General features: G+C 40.0%; 1 protein-coding gene across 54 annotated transcripts in view; it reads left to right on the top strand.

The window, feature by feature from the left end:
- The first annotated feature begins 170 nt into the window (after nt 1-170).
- Ubap2l (ubiquitin associated protein 2-like) overlaps nt 171-14,095 on the top strand; it is a 55,416-nt gene continuing 41,491 nt past the window's right edge. For 20 of the 54 annotated variants that reach the window (XM_087627465.1, XM_087627449.1, XM_087627461.1 and 17 more), the window contains exons 1-6: nt 183-268; nt 4,745-4,874; nt 7,622-7,699; nt 8,998-9,108; nt 12,344-12,512; nt 12,893-12,988. In XM_087627465.1, the coding sequence (XP_087483591.1) occupies nt 4,785-4,874; nt 7,622-7,699; nt 8,998-9,108; nt 12,344-12,512; nt 12,893-12,988 (544 nt within the window). In that variant the 5' untranslated portion in view covers nt 183-268; nt 4,745-4,784. 54 annotated transcript variants of the gene reach the window in all.

Genomic DNA, 14,095 nt, shown 5'->3' with positions numbered 1-14,095 from the left:
GTTTCGTGGCGGGGAGTCGCGCGCACGCTGACGTGCGCGGCCCTTTCGCGTCACGTGCTGAGGGACGCAGGAAGGCAAGTGGGAGGGGGAAGGCGCGAGAGCGAGCGCGAGAGGGAAAAGGAGGGAGGGGGTGGGGAGGAGGGAATCTTATATCACGTGACAGGGGCGGCGCGGCCCGGGGTGTCAGTGTGGAGGAGACTGAGGTAAAGTTGGCAGCGCAGCGGCGTTGGCGGCGGCGGCGGCGGCAGCGGCAACGCGGCGGGGCCGGGTATTGTCCGCGGCCCCTTTAAATCCGCGATCCCCTTTTTACCCTCCCTCCTTTTCCTCTGTCCCCTCTGTATTCCCTTCCCGCGGTAGGCCCCCCACGTTTGTGTTTCCCCACTGTACACCCTCCCTTCTAGTCTTGTAAGCCTGGGCGTCCAACCCCCCCCCCCCGAGTTGGCCGCCGGGGGTTTTGTTTATAGTTGGGTTCGCGGCCTACTGGGCCGCTCCAGAGCCGGGGCCTCGATTTGGGAGCGTGGCCGGGGCGGGGCTTGGGGCAGCCGGAGGGGGGGGGCATGCGGCTAGAGCCTGAAGGGGGAGAGCGAGAAAGAGCGCGGGCGAGCGAGGCCTGGGCCCATCCTGAGGTAGGGTTGTCTACTAGGGTCAGTGTTTATGGAGAAGGCCTCCTCCCTTCCCAGTCCTCTATGGGCCTGTGATCCGGATCCGGCCTGGTTTGGGGGCGGAGGGGGGTGGCGATGGGGTGGAGCTGCCCCAAACTCCCCCATGTGGCCCTCAGTTTGGAGTGCGGAGGATTAATTTGTTCCGGGTGGGAGGTAGAGAGGCGAATGGCCCCATGGGCTCTAGATGTGGCGCGGAGGGGGGGTGAGTCTCCCTCCGCGCGTGGGCTTCTGTCCTCTGTTCGTTTCCAGCCTCTTTGTCAGCTCCTCTTAATACCCTGCCTTCTTTCTTACCGACCCTGGTCGTGGGATATATTTTCGCTGCAGTCTTTGACTTCCTGTTGTCTATACTGTAGTTTTGGGTACCCAAGCAATTATATTATTTGGGAAGCTGGACGTGGAGGCCCCATGGATTGTGTTACGTCTAAGGGACGTCACTAGACTGGGCATTTGTTCATTTTTATCATAATGGGAATGGAATTCCAAATTTCTTGAGACCCTTCACCTGGTGGACAGCACCCAAATTGCTTTGCAAAGTGATGTCACAAACAAGAGACTGTTTTCCTCGATTCTTAAAATTTAGCAACCTCTGGCGTAGGTTGTTGTGGGAAGAAAAACACAGTTAAAGGCGATTCTGTTAATTTTTTTTTTTTTTTTTTTTGCCTTTGACTCGCTGTGACTACCAAATGGAGGAATCCTTTTTTGTCTCCACCTCCCATATTCTGCGTTGGGGATATCTGATGTGACTTGCTGGGAGGGGATATGGGTCAGTTTAACAACCAGCATTATTAGAGATTAAAATATTTGGATGTGTATCTGTTGATAAAACTGTGTTGTGGGTCCTACACCATTGTCTTTTATTATAGGTTATCCCAATGATTGTTTCTGTTGTGAATGGGAGATACTGCTGTCCTGTAAAATAATGAGGAAGGGCCAAATGTACTGCCGTTCCCAAGTGTTTCTAACTGGGAAGGCTCCTATTAGACTGAAGGTGGTTGGGGAATGGGACACAGGTCTTCTCAACGAAGCATCTAGGGAAATTAGTTTCTCTGTTAGAAGTGGTAGCCTTACCCATCCCAGTCCAACTTTAGAATGTCTGAATTGTTTCTCAAATTAGATTGTAAGCTCCCTGAGAGCAGCAACTAAGTCACAATGCTTTTGTATTTCCTGAAGTATTGGACACGTAGTAGATTCTCAATAAATACTTATTGTTTATTTTTTTCAGTAAATTTTCTCTGGCTATTTTTTTAAGTAGCTGGCTTTCAAAATGTAGTCAAGGGCACTTTGTTGAAACCTGTACTTGTTCCTGTAGTGTTCCCTTGGTTTCCAATACTTCTTTCTCATCCTACTTTCCTTAAGTACTTAAGTTTTCTAAGAGTTAACAAAACAAGGTCACTCACTTTCACTGTATAACTCTGGGTATTTGTCTTTGTTTGCTGCTAAAAAGCTAATTCTGTGCCCTTAAGTGGTTTGCCCAGATTATTTGCTTTTGACCTGTTGCTCATTGTTAGTAATGAAGGGTTAAATTTTTCTTAGTTACACATTTCAAAGTATTTCCAAAGAGGGAAATGGAAGTTAAAAGCAAGACTGATCAAAAGGCTTTTTTTTTTTTTTTTTTTGCTGACTAGTTACACATCTTTCCATATGATTGTAATATATTTACATCTAACTTATAAAATGTACAGTGATCTATACAACTAGTCTTACAGCTTATATTTATGGTATAATTCTTGAAAATTGATATACTTGGAGTAGAAACCATATAGCATTTTTAAACCATAAGAAGAGGAGTAGGTTGGGATTATCTTACAGCCACTTTTAAAACATAACTTTGTTCTAGCCCTTCCTTCCCACTATTGCTGCTTTGGATCCACCAGTACTTAGTTAAACAACACCTTTATTTTTGTAAATTAAATATTGAAACAACTATAATGTTAGCTTGGGAAAATGAACTACTATACTATTTACAGGTCTTTGTACATGTATGTTGGGGAAGAGATGCTGGTTAAAAATTAGTGCTGTGTCTGTTAAAACTCAAATTTGGTGATGAGGAATGGAGTAGAAGTCTTTGTTCTTAATAGCCACATCAAAAAACAAAGACTTGTACTACTTAGTACTTGACACTATGTGGTGAAGTATTTATCCATAGGAAGGTCAGCCTTCTCTGTGTTATCCAAGAAACAGGTGAAGTTCATGTCCCTACTTAATCCTTACATATTTCTTTAGAACTCCCCTGATCTCAAAATCCAGTGTCTGCTGGGCAGTCTAGAATTACCCTTTATAATGTTTCATTAGTGGAAAAAAAAAGGGGGGGTAGAGCAGGGAAGTATAAATTTGTCTTCTTTGGGAAGGGGTAAAACAATGAAAAGTAACTTGATTTTGAGCACTCTATCATGATGATGAATGTTTTCTTTGTTTACTCAAAGCAGCAGCAGAGATTAAATTACAAAACAATATGAAGAAAGAGAACTTGAGTTTAGTAGAACACTTATTTGATAGAAAGGACAGAAACTATGTTCTAGTTTTGGGAAGGCTCTTGTGTTTTATGTCTCTTTAAAAAGTGAAGTCATCCTGCAAACAGTATCAAATTTAAAGTCACTTCCTAGAAGCCCTTTCAAATAAAAGTTGGTGATAGGTACATTTGATTGGGGGCAGATTTGGGATTCTCTTTGTTTTAAGGTGAGTGGTGGAGATTAATTGCCATTTTGTTTACTTGAAAATATATTTGAGACCAACTGAAACAGCTGTAAAGGCAGTGTGTTGGAATTAACTGTCTAGGAAATGGATTCTGGGTAGTCACTAGGACTAACATATGCCCTGATCTTGAGATAAAACTGGTACTAAAAGGCTAGTTATGAATTTGTGTTTTTCTAAGTAGGAGAAATCACACACAGCTTGTCAAACAGTGTAAGACTATGATGTTTTTAATGTGTGCTGGGTATTTTTTTCCCTTCTATCCCCGTTATGATTATGAACCTAGGTCCTTAACTGAGCTATGCCCACAGTTGCAGAGTATTTTAAAATTGTAATTTCTCTGATTTATAGACTAATCTAGAAGGTTCTCCCTCTACTCCCTTTCCTCCCTATTTCCTTCCTCCCTTCCTCCTTTCATGTCTGTCTATCTTTTGTGACAGAATCTTACTGTGTTGCCCAGGCTGGCCTCAAATTTATGATCCTCTCTGGTCAGCTTTCCAAGTGCTGGGATTACAGGTATGTGCTGTGCCCAACTCCTGGAAGGCATTTATTTTCTAGGGTTTGTTAATTGTCTTCCTTTTTGTCAAAGACACTTTAGATACTTTCACATGTTTAGAAAGTTTTTTAATATTGATAATGATTTTTGCTTATTTACTAGATAGTAGTAATTGAGTTATGTTTCTAACATCTTTTTTAAAAAGTCACTTGGGGGGGTTGGGGATTTGGCTCAGTGGTAGAGCGCTTGCCTAGGAAGCGCAAGGCCCTGGGTTCGGTCCCCAGCTCCGAAAAAAAGAACCAAAAAAAAAAGAAAAGAAAAGAAAAGTCACGTGGGACAGCACTTGGGAGGAAGAAGCAGGATTGCTGTGCGTTTGAGGCCAGCCAAAGCTACATAGAAAGACTGTCTTCAAACAAACAGACATCACATAAATTTTTATACATTTTCGGATATAGGGCTTGATTACCTAGCCTATCCTAGGACCTTATGCATACAGACCGTATGTTTTATCACTGAGGCACATGAACAAAAATGGAATAATGATCACATTTATTACACTTAAAAAAAATGTTTCAGTGGCACACACTTGTAGTCAGATACTGGGAAGTAGAGGGAAAAAAGATGATTAAGTTTTCAAGGTCACACTAAAACCTAAAATATATCTTAAAAGGTGGATCTTAAGTTGAAAAATGTACCTAAGTTGTAGAGAGTTTGTCTAGCATATATAAAGGCCTGAGTTTGATTCCCAGCACCACTAGACCAAAGAATGGTTAGAAAAAAATAGGTGAATTTCCTTGGTTTGTTTGAGAGTAGCAAAGTGATTGGTGGTAAAGTACTGATAAAATAGAATTAAAACAAGTTACCTACGTTTAACCATCTGTTTTTTCCTCTTCAGTATTCTTCCTTGTAAATACTGTTATTTGTATATACTGTAAATGATGACGTCGGTGGGCACTAACCGAGCCCGGGGAAACTGGGAACAACCTCAAAACCAAAACCAGACACAGCACAAGCAGCGGCCACAGGTAATAACCCAAGGATGTGAATCCATGAGTAACTATATCAACTGATAGTGGTTTCTATGAAATGTAGCATCATTCTGTGCTTTGGGGTGTTGATTTAGGTTCCTTATTATTAACTATTCCATGGTCTGATAATTATCAGTGACATTCTGTGATGTGACATTTACTTTGTTTAATATTGAGAGGTTTAGGGCTTCATTTCAAATACTGTGCTAAGTATGACTTTTCCTTCCAGTATCAGAGCCGATTGAGCAGTACATTACTTAATCTCTTTAGCCAATATTTGTCATGATACACTTTTCCTGAAAGATTTTGACTTCTCTTATTTTCCTCTAAGGTCTTGAGGCCTTACCTGAGTTTTTCCTTTCCCATGAGAAGCTAGCATCTTTACTATTATTATTCTTGTAAATTAACAAATGACACACCATAGAGCAGTCATTCTCAACATCCCTAATGCTATGACCCTTTAATACAGTTTTAATTATAAACAAATAAAATTTTTGTTGCTTCTTCACAAATAATTTTGACACTGTATGCATTGTAACTGATGTGCAGGATATTTATTTATGCTTGTTTGTTTATTATAAATACGCTGTAACTGTCTTCAGACACACCAGAAGAGGGCATCCAATCTCATTACAGATGGTTGTGAGCCACCATGTGGTTGCTGGAATTTGAACTCAGGACCTCTGGAAGAGCAGTCGGTGCTCTTAACCACTGAGCCATCTCTCCAGCCCCCTTAAGTTTGATTTAGATGTGTTGTAAATCACAAAATCTGTAACAAGTGTTATGAATATGAGTTAATTACTTGAATTAAGCATGTGGTCCAATATATTGATTATATAAGACTAGACTAAAGGTTTCCCAGTATGTTCCTTGACTTAACTTTTCCCTCTTTCCCTTTTCTCATTCCTCTTTTCTCTCCAGAGTCTTGGTAGGTAGCACTGGCTGGCCTGGTGCTCACTATGTAGTTCAGGCTGACCTCAAATTTGGAATTTCCTGTGTGTCAGCTTTTGTGTAATAAATTTAGACATGGGCTGTTGTCATGGTCTGTCTGTCTGTCATTCATTCATTCATTCTTTTAGTGGAGATAAGGTTTCTCTATGTTGCCCTGCCTGACCTTTAACTCAGAGATCGGCCGCTTCTGCCTCCTTAGTACTGGGATTAAAGGTATGTGCCACTTTACCTGGCTCCATTTTTTTTTTTTGAGACAGGTTTTTACTAAGTTGTTGGGACTGACCTTGACTCATGGTATTCTTGCCTTAGCTTTCTGACTATATGGGTTAGCGGTCAATATCACCAGGTTTGCTCCCCTTAAACTTTCTTATTCAAGACAGGGTTTCTCTGTGTTGTCTCAGTTGTCCTGGAACTCACTCTGCAGACTAGGCTGGCCTTGAACTCTGCGATCATCTTGTGTCTGCCCCTGCCTTCCAGGTACTGGGATTAAAGGTATGCACCACCACTGCCTGGCTCCCTTAAACATTTTTATTTACTAGCCTTTCCAAGTAAATTTGTAGAACTTAAATCTCTACTATGGGTTGCTGGGTATGTAGTGGTACATGTTTTTAATCCAAGGACTTAGCATGCTCTACATGAGTTACAGGATAGCCAGAGCTAATAGTGAAACACTGAAAAACAAAAACAAAAAGACCACTCAATTATGGTAGTAAAATTCCTGGTCTTATATAATACTGTATACTCATAAGATACTTTGAGTATATCCTTGGGTTAAAATCTAATATTTTGAGTAAGTGGTTAGTATTGGGTTGAAGAAATAGGAGCCTTGTTTACACATATCTTTACAAATACTTTAATATGAATTGATGGCCAGATAGTTCCAAGATGAAAGTCCCTTGAGCTATGAACATTGGTGAAAAGGCTCATTGCTCTCTGGAGTTATATCTTAAATTAGTTTACAGCGTTACCCTGTATTTGCCATTCTGTTTAAGGTGTGTGTGTAATCATTTGTTTACATTTCAAATGATATCCCCCTTCCTGGTTACCCCTCCACAAACCCCTATCCCATCCTCTCTCTCCCCTTTTCCCTATTTGAGTGTCTTAAACATTACTTTATTACTTGTTTGTTTGAGGCAGGGTTTTGATGTTTTTGCTGTCCTGGAATCCATTGTGTATAGCAGGCTGACTTCAAACTCAGAGATCAGCCTACTTCTGCCTCCTGAGTGCTGGGATTAAAGGCGTGCTCCACCACTGCCCTTTGTTTAGTTTTGTTTAGTTTTTAAATTTTGTAGTGCTGAGAAGTGACCCTATAGTTTTGAGTAGCCTGGGTAAAGATCTCCCCAGTCTTGTTTTTATGTTTTTATTTTGAGACAGAATCTCATAAAGTTGCCCAGGCTGGCCTTGAGCTCATTTTGAAGTCCAGGTCAACCTTGAGCTTTTTATCGTCTTGCCTTCACCTCTCAAGTAACTGGAGGTACAGGCTTGGATCATGAGACCAAGCTGCTTTGGATTTTGTAGGTGAAGTTACGTTGCTGAGGATTGAATCTAGAGCCACAGACATACTAGGCAAGTGCTTTACTATAGAGTTTCTTCTGCAGCCTTCTGCATTGGTCATTTCTTTCTTTCTTTCTTTCTTTCTTTCTTTCTTTCTTTCTTTCTCTCTTTCTTTTTTTCTTTTCTTTCTTCTTTTTACTAACAAACAAAACCCTGGGTTGGTAAAGATCTGCTATTTAGGTCACTCTAGTTCATTTCTATTGTTGATTAAGGTTTCTTGATTCCGTCTCAATCCCTAGGCCACTGCAGAGCAAATTCGACTTGCACAGATGATTTCGGACCATAATGATGCTGACTTTGAGGAGAAGGTGAAACAAGTGAGTATCCCACTAGTTTTCTTTGAAAATATCAGAATGGAGTAGGATTAAATGTTATTGATGCTTACATGGACTAGAATTATCCTGGGTAGGGAAATGGCTCAGAGGGGAAAGTCCTTGATGGCCTGAGTTTGAATCCCATAAAGCTTGGCAAACTGTGCTTTGGAGCATACATTTGTAATCCTAGTGCTCTTACTGGGAGATGGGTGGTGGAGACAGAGAACCCTTCAGTGCGTAATACAGTGGTGAATAACAAAAGAGACTTGTCTGAAGGTGGAAATATAGGACTGATACCAAGGCTGTCTTGTAACCTCTATGTATGAGCTTTGGTACATACATTCCTGCTATATAAACATCATACACATCATACACATCATACACACCATACACACATACCAGAAAAATAATTACATTTGTTGATGTTTTCGATCATTAAAAAATTAACTTCATTGCTATTATACTACATTCCTTTAGATAGCTAACTTGTCCAAAAAGTTTTATTTTAATTGACTTTGTTGATGTGTGTGTGTGTGTGTGTGTGTGTGTGTGTGTGTGTGTGTGTGTGTGTGTGTGTGGTTTTTCTGCTGACACACCCAGAGTCTTGGTATGCTAAATTTATACCTTATCACTGAGCTATATTCTCTGCCCCTTGTATCTAGGAAGCATGGAAAACGATACGTAGAAAAGAATCCAGTGTGTTTCAATGATTCCCCATTTGATGCTTAACTATTTTGAATATTCTTTTTTAAGATTTATTTATTTTATGTATAAAGTACACTGTAGCTTTCTTCAGACATACCAGATCCCATTACAGATGGTTGTGAGCCATCATGTGGTTGCTGGGATTTGAACTCAGAACCTCTGGAAGAGCAGTCAGTGCTCTTAACCGCTGAGCCATCTCTCTAGCCCCTATTTTGAATATTTTTGACTCCCTCTCTAATACATAGTTGTTAAAAGTTTCCTTTTGTTAACATTTACTTATTGGACATGTTTGTATACACACGTTATGTTACTTGATGTGGGGGCAACGTGGTAATTTCTGGGAGCTGTGTTTTTTCCTCCCACGCAGGTCCTAGGGATTAAACTTATCCCAGGTTATGTGGCTTGTTGGTGAGTGCCTTTACTTGCTGAGCCATCTCTCCAGACTTAAAGTTTTGGTTTTTGAAGTACAGTTATGTTTTACATGTCTTCTTTTGGAAGGTTGCTTCTTATAATGGAGCTGCTATCTCATCCCTACATCTATTGTTCTTGTAAGAGTATAAAATTGCTTATGGTTACTGCTTTTTTTTTTCTTTCAGTTGATTGATATCACAGGCAAAAACCAGGATGAATGTGTGATTGCTTTGCATGACTGCAATGGAGATGTCAACAGAGCCATCAATGTTCTCCTGGAAGGAAATCCAGACACGGTAGAGTACTAATAAATTGTTTGAGAATGTGGAGTCTGGGTTTAGAGACTAGTAATAATTCTAAAAGCAGCTAATGGACAGATGGTCTTAAAACAATGTCTTTTCTCTAAATAGAATAAGAAACATCCATAGAGATCCTGGCAGGTTATAAATATTGTACATTATGTATATACACATCCTCTTCATGAGAGTCATAGGAGAGGGCTGGAGAGATGGCTCTGTAGTTAAGAGCCCTGATTGCCAAGGTCTTGAGTTCAGTTCCCAGCAACTACTTGTTGGATCACAACCATTTGTAATGGGATCTGATGCCCTCTTCTTTTTTTTTTTTTTTTTTTTTTTTTAATATTATTTGTTTATTATATATGAGTACACTGCAGCTGTCTTCAGACACACCAGAAGAGGGCATCAGATCCCATTACAGATGGTTGTGAGCCACCATGTGGTTGCTGGGATTTGAACTCAGGACCTCTGGAAGAGCAGTCACTGCTCTTATCCGCTGAGCCATCTCTCCAGCCCCCCTGATGCCCTCTTCTGATATGTCTGAAGACAGTGTACTCATACACACAATAAATAAATAAATAAATAAATAAATAAATAAATAAATAAATAAATCTTTAAGAAAAAAAAGTTATAGGAGAAAGCAAGTGAAGTCAGTTTTCTCTAATTGGTCTGGAATAAGTTGTTCATTCCAGATAATTGATTTCAAGACTTGGAAGGCTTACATTGCTTTGAACTATAGGTACTGCTTTATAGTCTCGATCACTAATCATGGAAGATTTCTCTACATATTTGTGCTAACAAGTCACAAATTTCTAGATTATAAATTGACATTCTTATATACTTATTATCTTTATATTAACATGCTGTTTCATTGCTTGACCTTGGTTTTGTTCTATTAAATAACGAGCTATATAGACTGTTTACATTCCTGAATCTGTGGAGAATATCTTAGAAGATCATGTGCATTGTAATTTAGACAAGTTCATGTCTCCTTCCTACCAAATGAGAGTTTTTTTCTGTGTTTGTCTTTTCTTTCACAATTTGCCTTATTACCTTTGTGATATTGCTATAGCACTTACGAGAGAAATTTAGTTTCATGCGAGCAGATCATTTTGAAGCATTTTCACTATATTGATCTTACACTGAGAACCTTTTGGTTGGGGTAGACCTCACCTTTTAAAATACCCACTTAACTATATTAACTATCTCACAATTTAATATAAATTTGATCATATTTCCACCATTAGTCTTTCTTATTTTCTTCTGCCTCCTGCCAACTTCTCTCATACATGTCTCTCTGCTACTTTACTGCCTTTATATGTACCTTTAATTAGACTTATCATGATGAATATGGATTAGAAGTTGCTTACTTGAACAAGGGTAATTTATCAGTGGCTACACCACTGAGTAATATGATTCCCCCTCCTTCAGCAACCATTAACTGTGTCTCTTCAGGCTGGGGTAGGGCCTTACGTTCCCTTCTCCCATCCATGATGGAATGTTGATGTACCCAGTCTTGTGCCAGGTCACCATTGCTAGTATGAGTTAATGTCTTTTTTCCATATCATATCCAGAAGACAGCTTTTCACAACTCTCCTTCCTATCCTATGGCTCTTAACTTCTTTTCACTACCTTGTTATGCTTCCTGAGCCTTGGCAAGGGGTGCTGTAGGTGCCTGACTTAGGGCTGTATTATTTATTCTCTGCACTTTGACCAGTTACTCTCTATCAACTCTTGCCTACTACAAAAAGAAAGACTCAAAGAAGTTATGTGTTTATAAACTTGCATACTGGGGATCAAACTTAGGCAAGCACTTGAACTACTTAGTACCCCTCCAGCTCTGTGTGTTTACAGAACTAAAATGTAAACCTCAAACTTGATACCCTTCAGCTTCAGCCCCCCCACTCCTGGGATTGCAAGTATATTCCATTAGGTCTGACTCAAAAAACTTAATTTTTGTTTGTTTCTGTTTATGGGGTACACTTTGTTATTTATTATTTTGTATTTTTAAACAATTTACTGGTGGGCCTGAAGTCTCGGGCCTTTAATCCCAGCACTCAGGAGGCAGAGGCAGATCTCTGAGTTTGTTCAAGGCCAGCCTGATATATAAAGAGAGTTCCAGGACAGCTAGACAGTCAGGGCTGTTACATAGGGAAACTTTCTCTCAAGGAAAAAAACCCTAGCTGGTCTAGTTTTTTATTATGTTTATATGATATGTATAGGGGTAGACGTGACGTGCATGTGGAAATCAAAGGCCAGTAGTTGGGAGTTGTTTTTCAAAGCAAGTGCCTTTACCTGCCAAAACTTATCTCACTGCTGTCATGCTTTTTAAAAGTTGTTTTTTTTAATAGACGTTATATCTTATTTCTCTTATCTCACCTCTTGTGGCTTCAGTCTAGTTACACAAATCTGATCTCTATCAAAAAAGAAAAGCAAGCTAGCACATATATACTTATGCCACATTTAAATATACTACTATAAATAAAACCAATGAGGAGTCAGTACTGGTGGTATTTTTTTTTTTTTAGTGGATAAGATCACTAAAAAAAACTTCATTGTATAAGGAAGATCATAATAGTAATTCTTTTTTCTTACATAATTCACTGTTGCCAGCATTTAATATACACATCATAGACCCCCCTGGTGATAGGGTTTCTCTATTTAGCTCTGGGCTGTCCTGGAACTTACTCAGTAGACCAGGCTAGCCTTGCACTCAGAGATCCACCTGTGTCTACTTCCTGAGTGCTAGTATTAAAGGCATGGCCACTATGTCCGGGTACTGCACAAATTACATAAACTTGTCCAAATTTGAGTCAGACTAAGCATAAAATTTGAAAACTTGGCTGTGTATAGTTGTGTAACCTTTATCCAAATACTCAGTGGCAGAGACAAATGGATCTCTGTGAGTTTGAGGCCAGCGATATCTTTGTAGTGGGTTCCATGGTAACCAGGATAACGTTTTTGGGTTTTTGTTTTGTTTTGTTTTGTTTGTTTTTGAGACAAGAGTTTCTGTGTGTAGCCCTGGCTGTACTAGAACTCACTCTAGACCATGCTGGCCTTGAACTCTATCTACCCATCCCTGCCTCTTGAGTGCTGGGATTAAAGGTGTGGACCACATTGCGTGGCTCAAAATTTCTTAAATGTGCATCCTAAGAAAATAATTGTTCTAGTTTTCATCCTTAGTGAACTAATTGTAGTCCATATGATCAGACATGAGTACTCTACCTTTCTTTAGCATTCCTGGGAGATGGTCGGGAAGAAGAAAGGAGTCTCAGGACAGAAGGATGGTGGACAAACTGAATCTAATGAAGAAGGAAAAGAAAATCGAGACCGGGACAGAGACTATAGTCGACGACGTGGTGGGCCACCAAGACGGGGGAGAGGTGCCAGCCGTGGACGAGAGTGTATGCATGGGGCTTTATCAAAACCAGCTGTGGGTCAGTAATGTTTAGACTTCAGGGATGTGTCGGGATCCTGCTAGGCAGGCCCCTGTAACTGTTATATCACCTATTTTGCTTTTCTTACCATTATCTGTTAAAATCTTGACATCTTTTACATGTAGCCTTTCCTACAGGAGTCACTTAAATGGCAATCACGTAGTCATTTGTAAAGTTACATAACTCACCTCTCTGTATGTCTCATCACTATTCCCTGAGTGACCTTCATGTTCCATTCTACCAGGTCATGTTCTCTTAGTTTTGTCTCCCTGACACTGACAATGTAATGTATACGTTTGTATGAATCCTAACTGACCATGTTCTGTCTGTGTTGTTTTATATTTTAGTTCGGGGCCAGGAAAATGGATTGGATGGCACTAAGAGTGGTGGACCTTCTGGAAGAGGCACAGACAGAGGGAGAAGAGGCCGTGGCCGGGGCAGAGGTGACAGTTTTGAGGGGAGGTGACAAATAGGCATAAAATAGTTACCTTAGTAAGGTTGACAGCCAAATAAACGTGTGTGTGTGTGTGTGTGTGTGTGTGTGTGTGTGTGTGTGTGTGTGTGTGTGTGTTAGAATGGGAAAGAAGGGAGATGACAACCCTAGTCTTTGTTAATATAGTATACTTATTTGAATAACAGGGTGTGTGAATGCCTGTGCATGTGTTTATATGTGTGTTGGGGGTAGCCCAGAGGTGAATATCAGGCTGCAGTGCTCTCTAAGCACTTTTTATTTTCCAGTTTTCATTTTTAAACTTAAAAAAAATATTTTAGAGATATATTTACTTATTTTATGTGTGTGGGTACACTGTTGATGTCTTCAGACACACCGGAAGAGGGCATCAGATCCCCATTTCAGATGGTTGTGAGCCACCATGTGATTGCTGGGAATTGAACTCTGGAATAGCAGTCAGTGCCCTTAACCTCTGAGCCATCTCTCCAGCCCTAAACTTAATTTTTTTTTTCATTTTTTTAAACTTTTTATTCAAGAAAGATTATATTTGCATGGTGAGAAACAATGAGTTCATGTGTTCTTAGTTCCTTTTTTCCTCTCTACTTTTTTGTCCTACTCGTTTCCCTGACTCTGTTCAAAGTTTCTGAGAGATGTGTAAAGGGTTTTTTGCATGTTTTCTGGGTTTTTTGTCTTTGGTGTTTTTCGTTTGTTTTATTTTGCTGCACATGTGGGTAAGCACTCTACCATTGAGTTATAATAAAGGGCATTGGATCTGCACTTACAACCACAGTTAGCAGGATGTGGTAGTATATGGCTTTAATCCCAGCGCTTGAGAGGCAGAGGCAGACAGATCTCTCTCAGTTTGAGGCCAGCTTGATATACAGAGTGAGTTCCAGGATAGCCAGGGCTACTTAAAACTAAACAGACAATAAAATAACAAAGAATCATAGACTTAAGAAACCACTGTGTAGGTTCTGGAGAACCATATCTAGGTTTTCTACAAAAGCAAGAAGCACTCTTAACCATGAAGCTATTTCTAGCCCCCTCATTTGCATCCTTTTGTTAAAAGCAACATTGTGATAGCCCTCTTTATTCATAA

The sequence above is a fragment of the Rattus norvegicus genome, chromosome 2, assembly GCF_021556685.1.
Source record: "Rattus norvegicus strain SHRSP/BbbUtx chromosome 2, alternate assembly SHRSP_T2T, whole genome shotgun sequence".
In the NCBI taxonomy this organism is placed as follows: Eukaryota; Metazoa; Chordata; class Mammalia; order Rodentia; family Muridae; genus Rattus; species Rattus norvegicus.
Note: the sequence above shows the minus strand (reverse complement) of the source record. Positions and strands in the feature narration are given on the sequence as shown.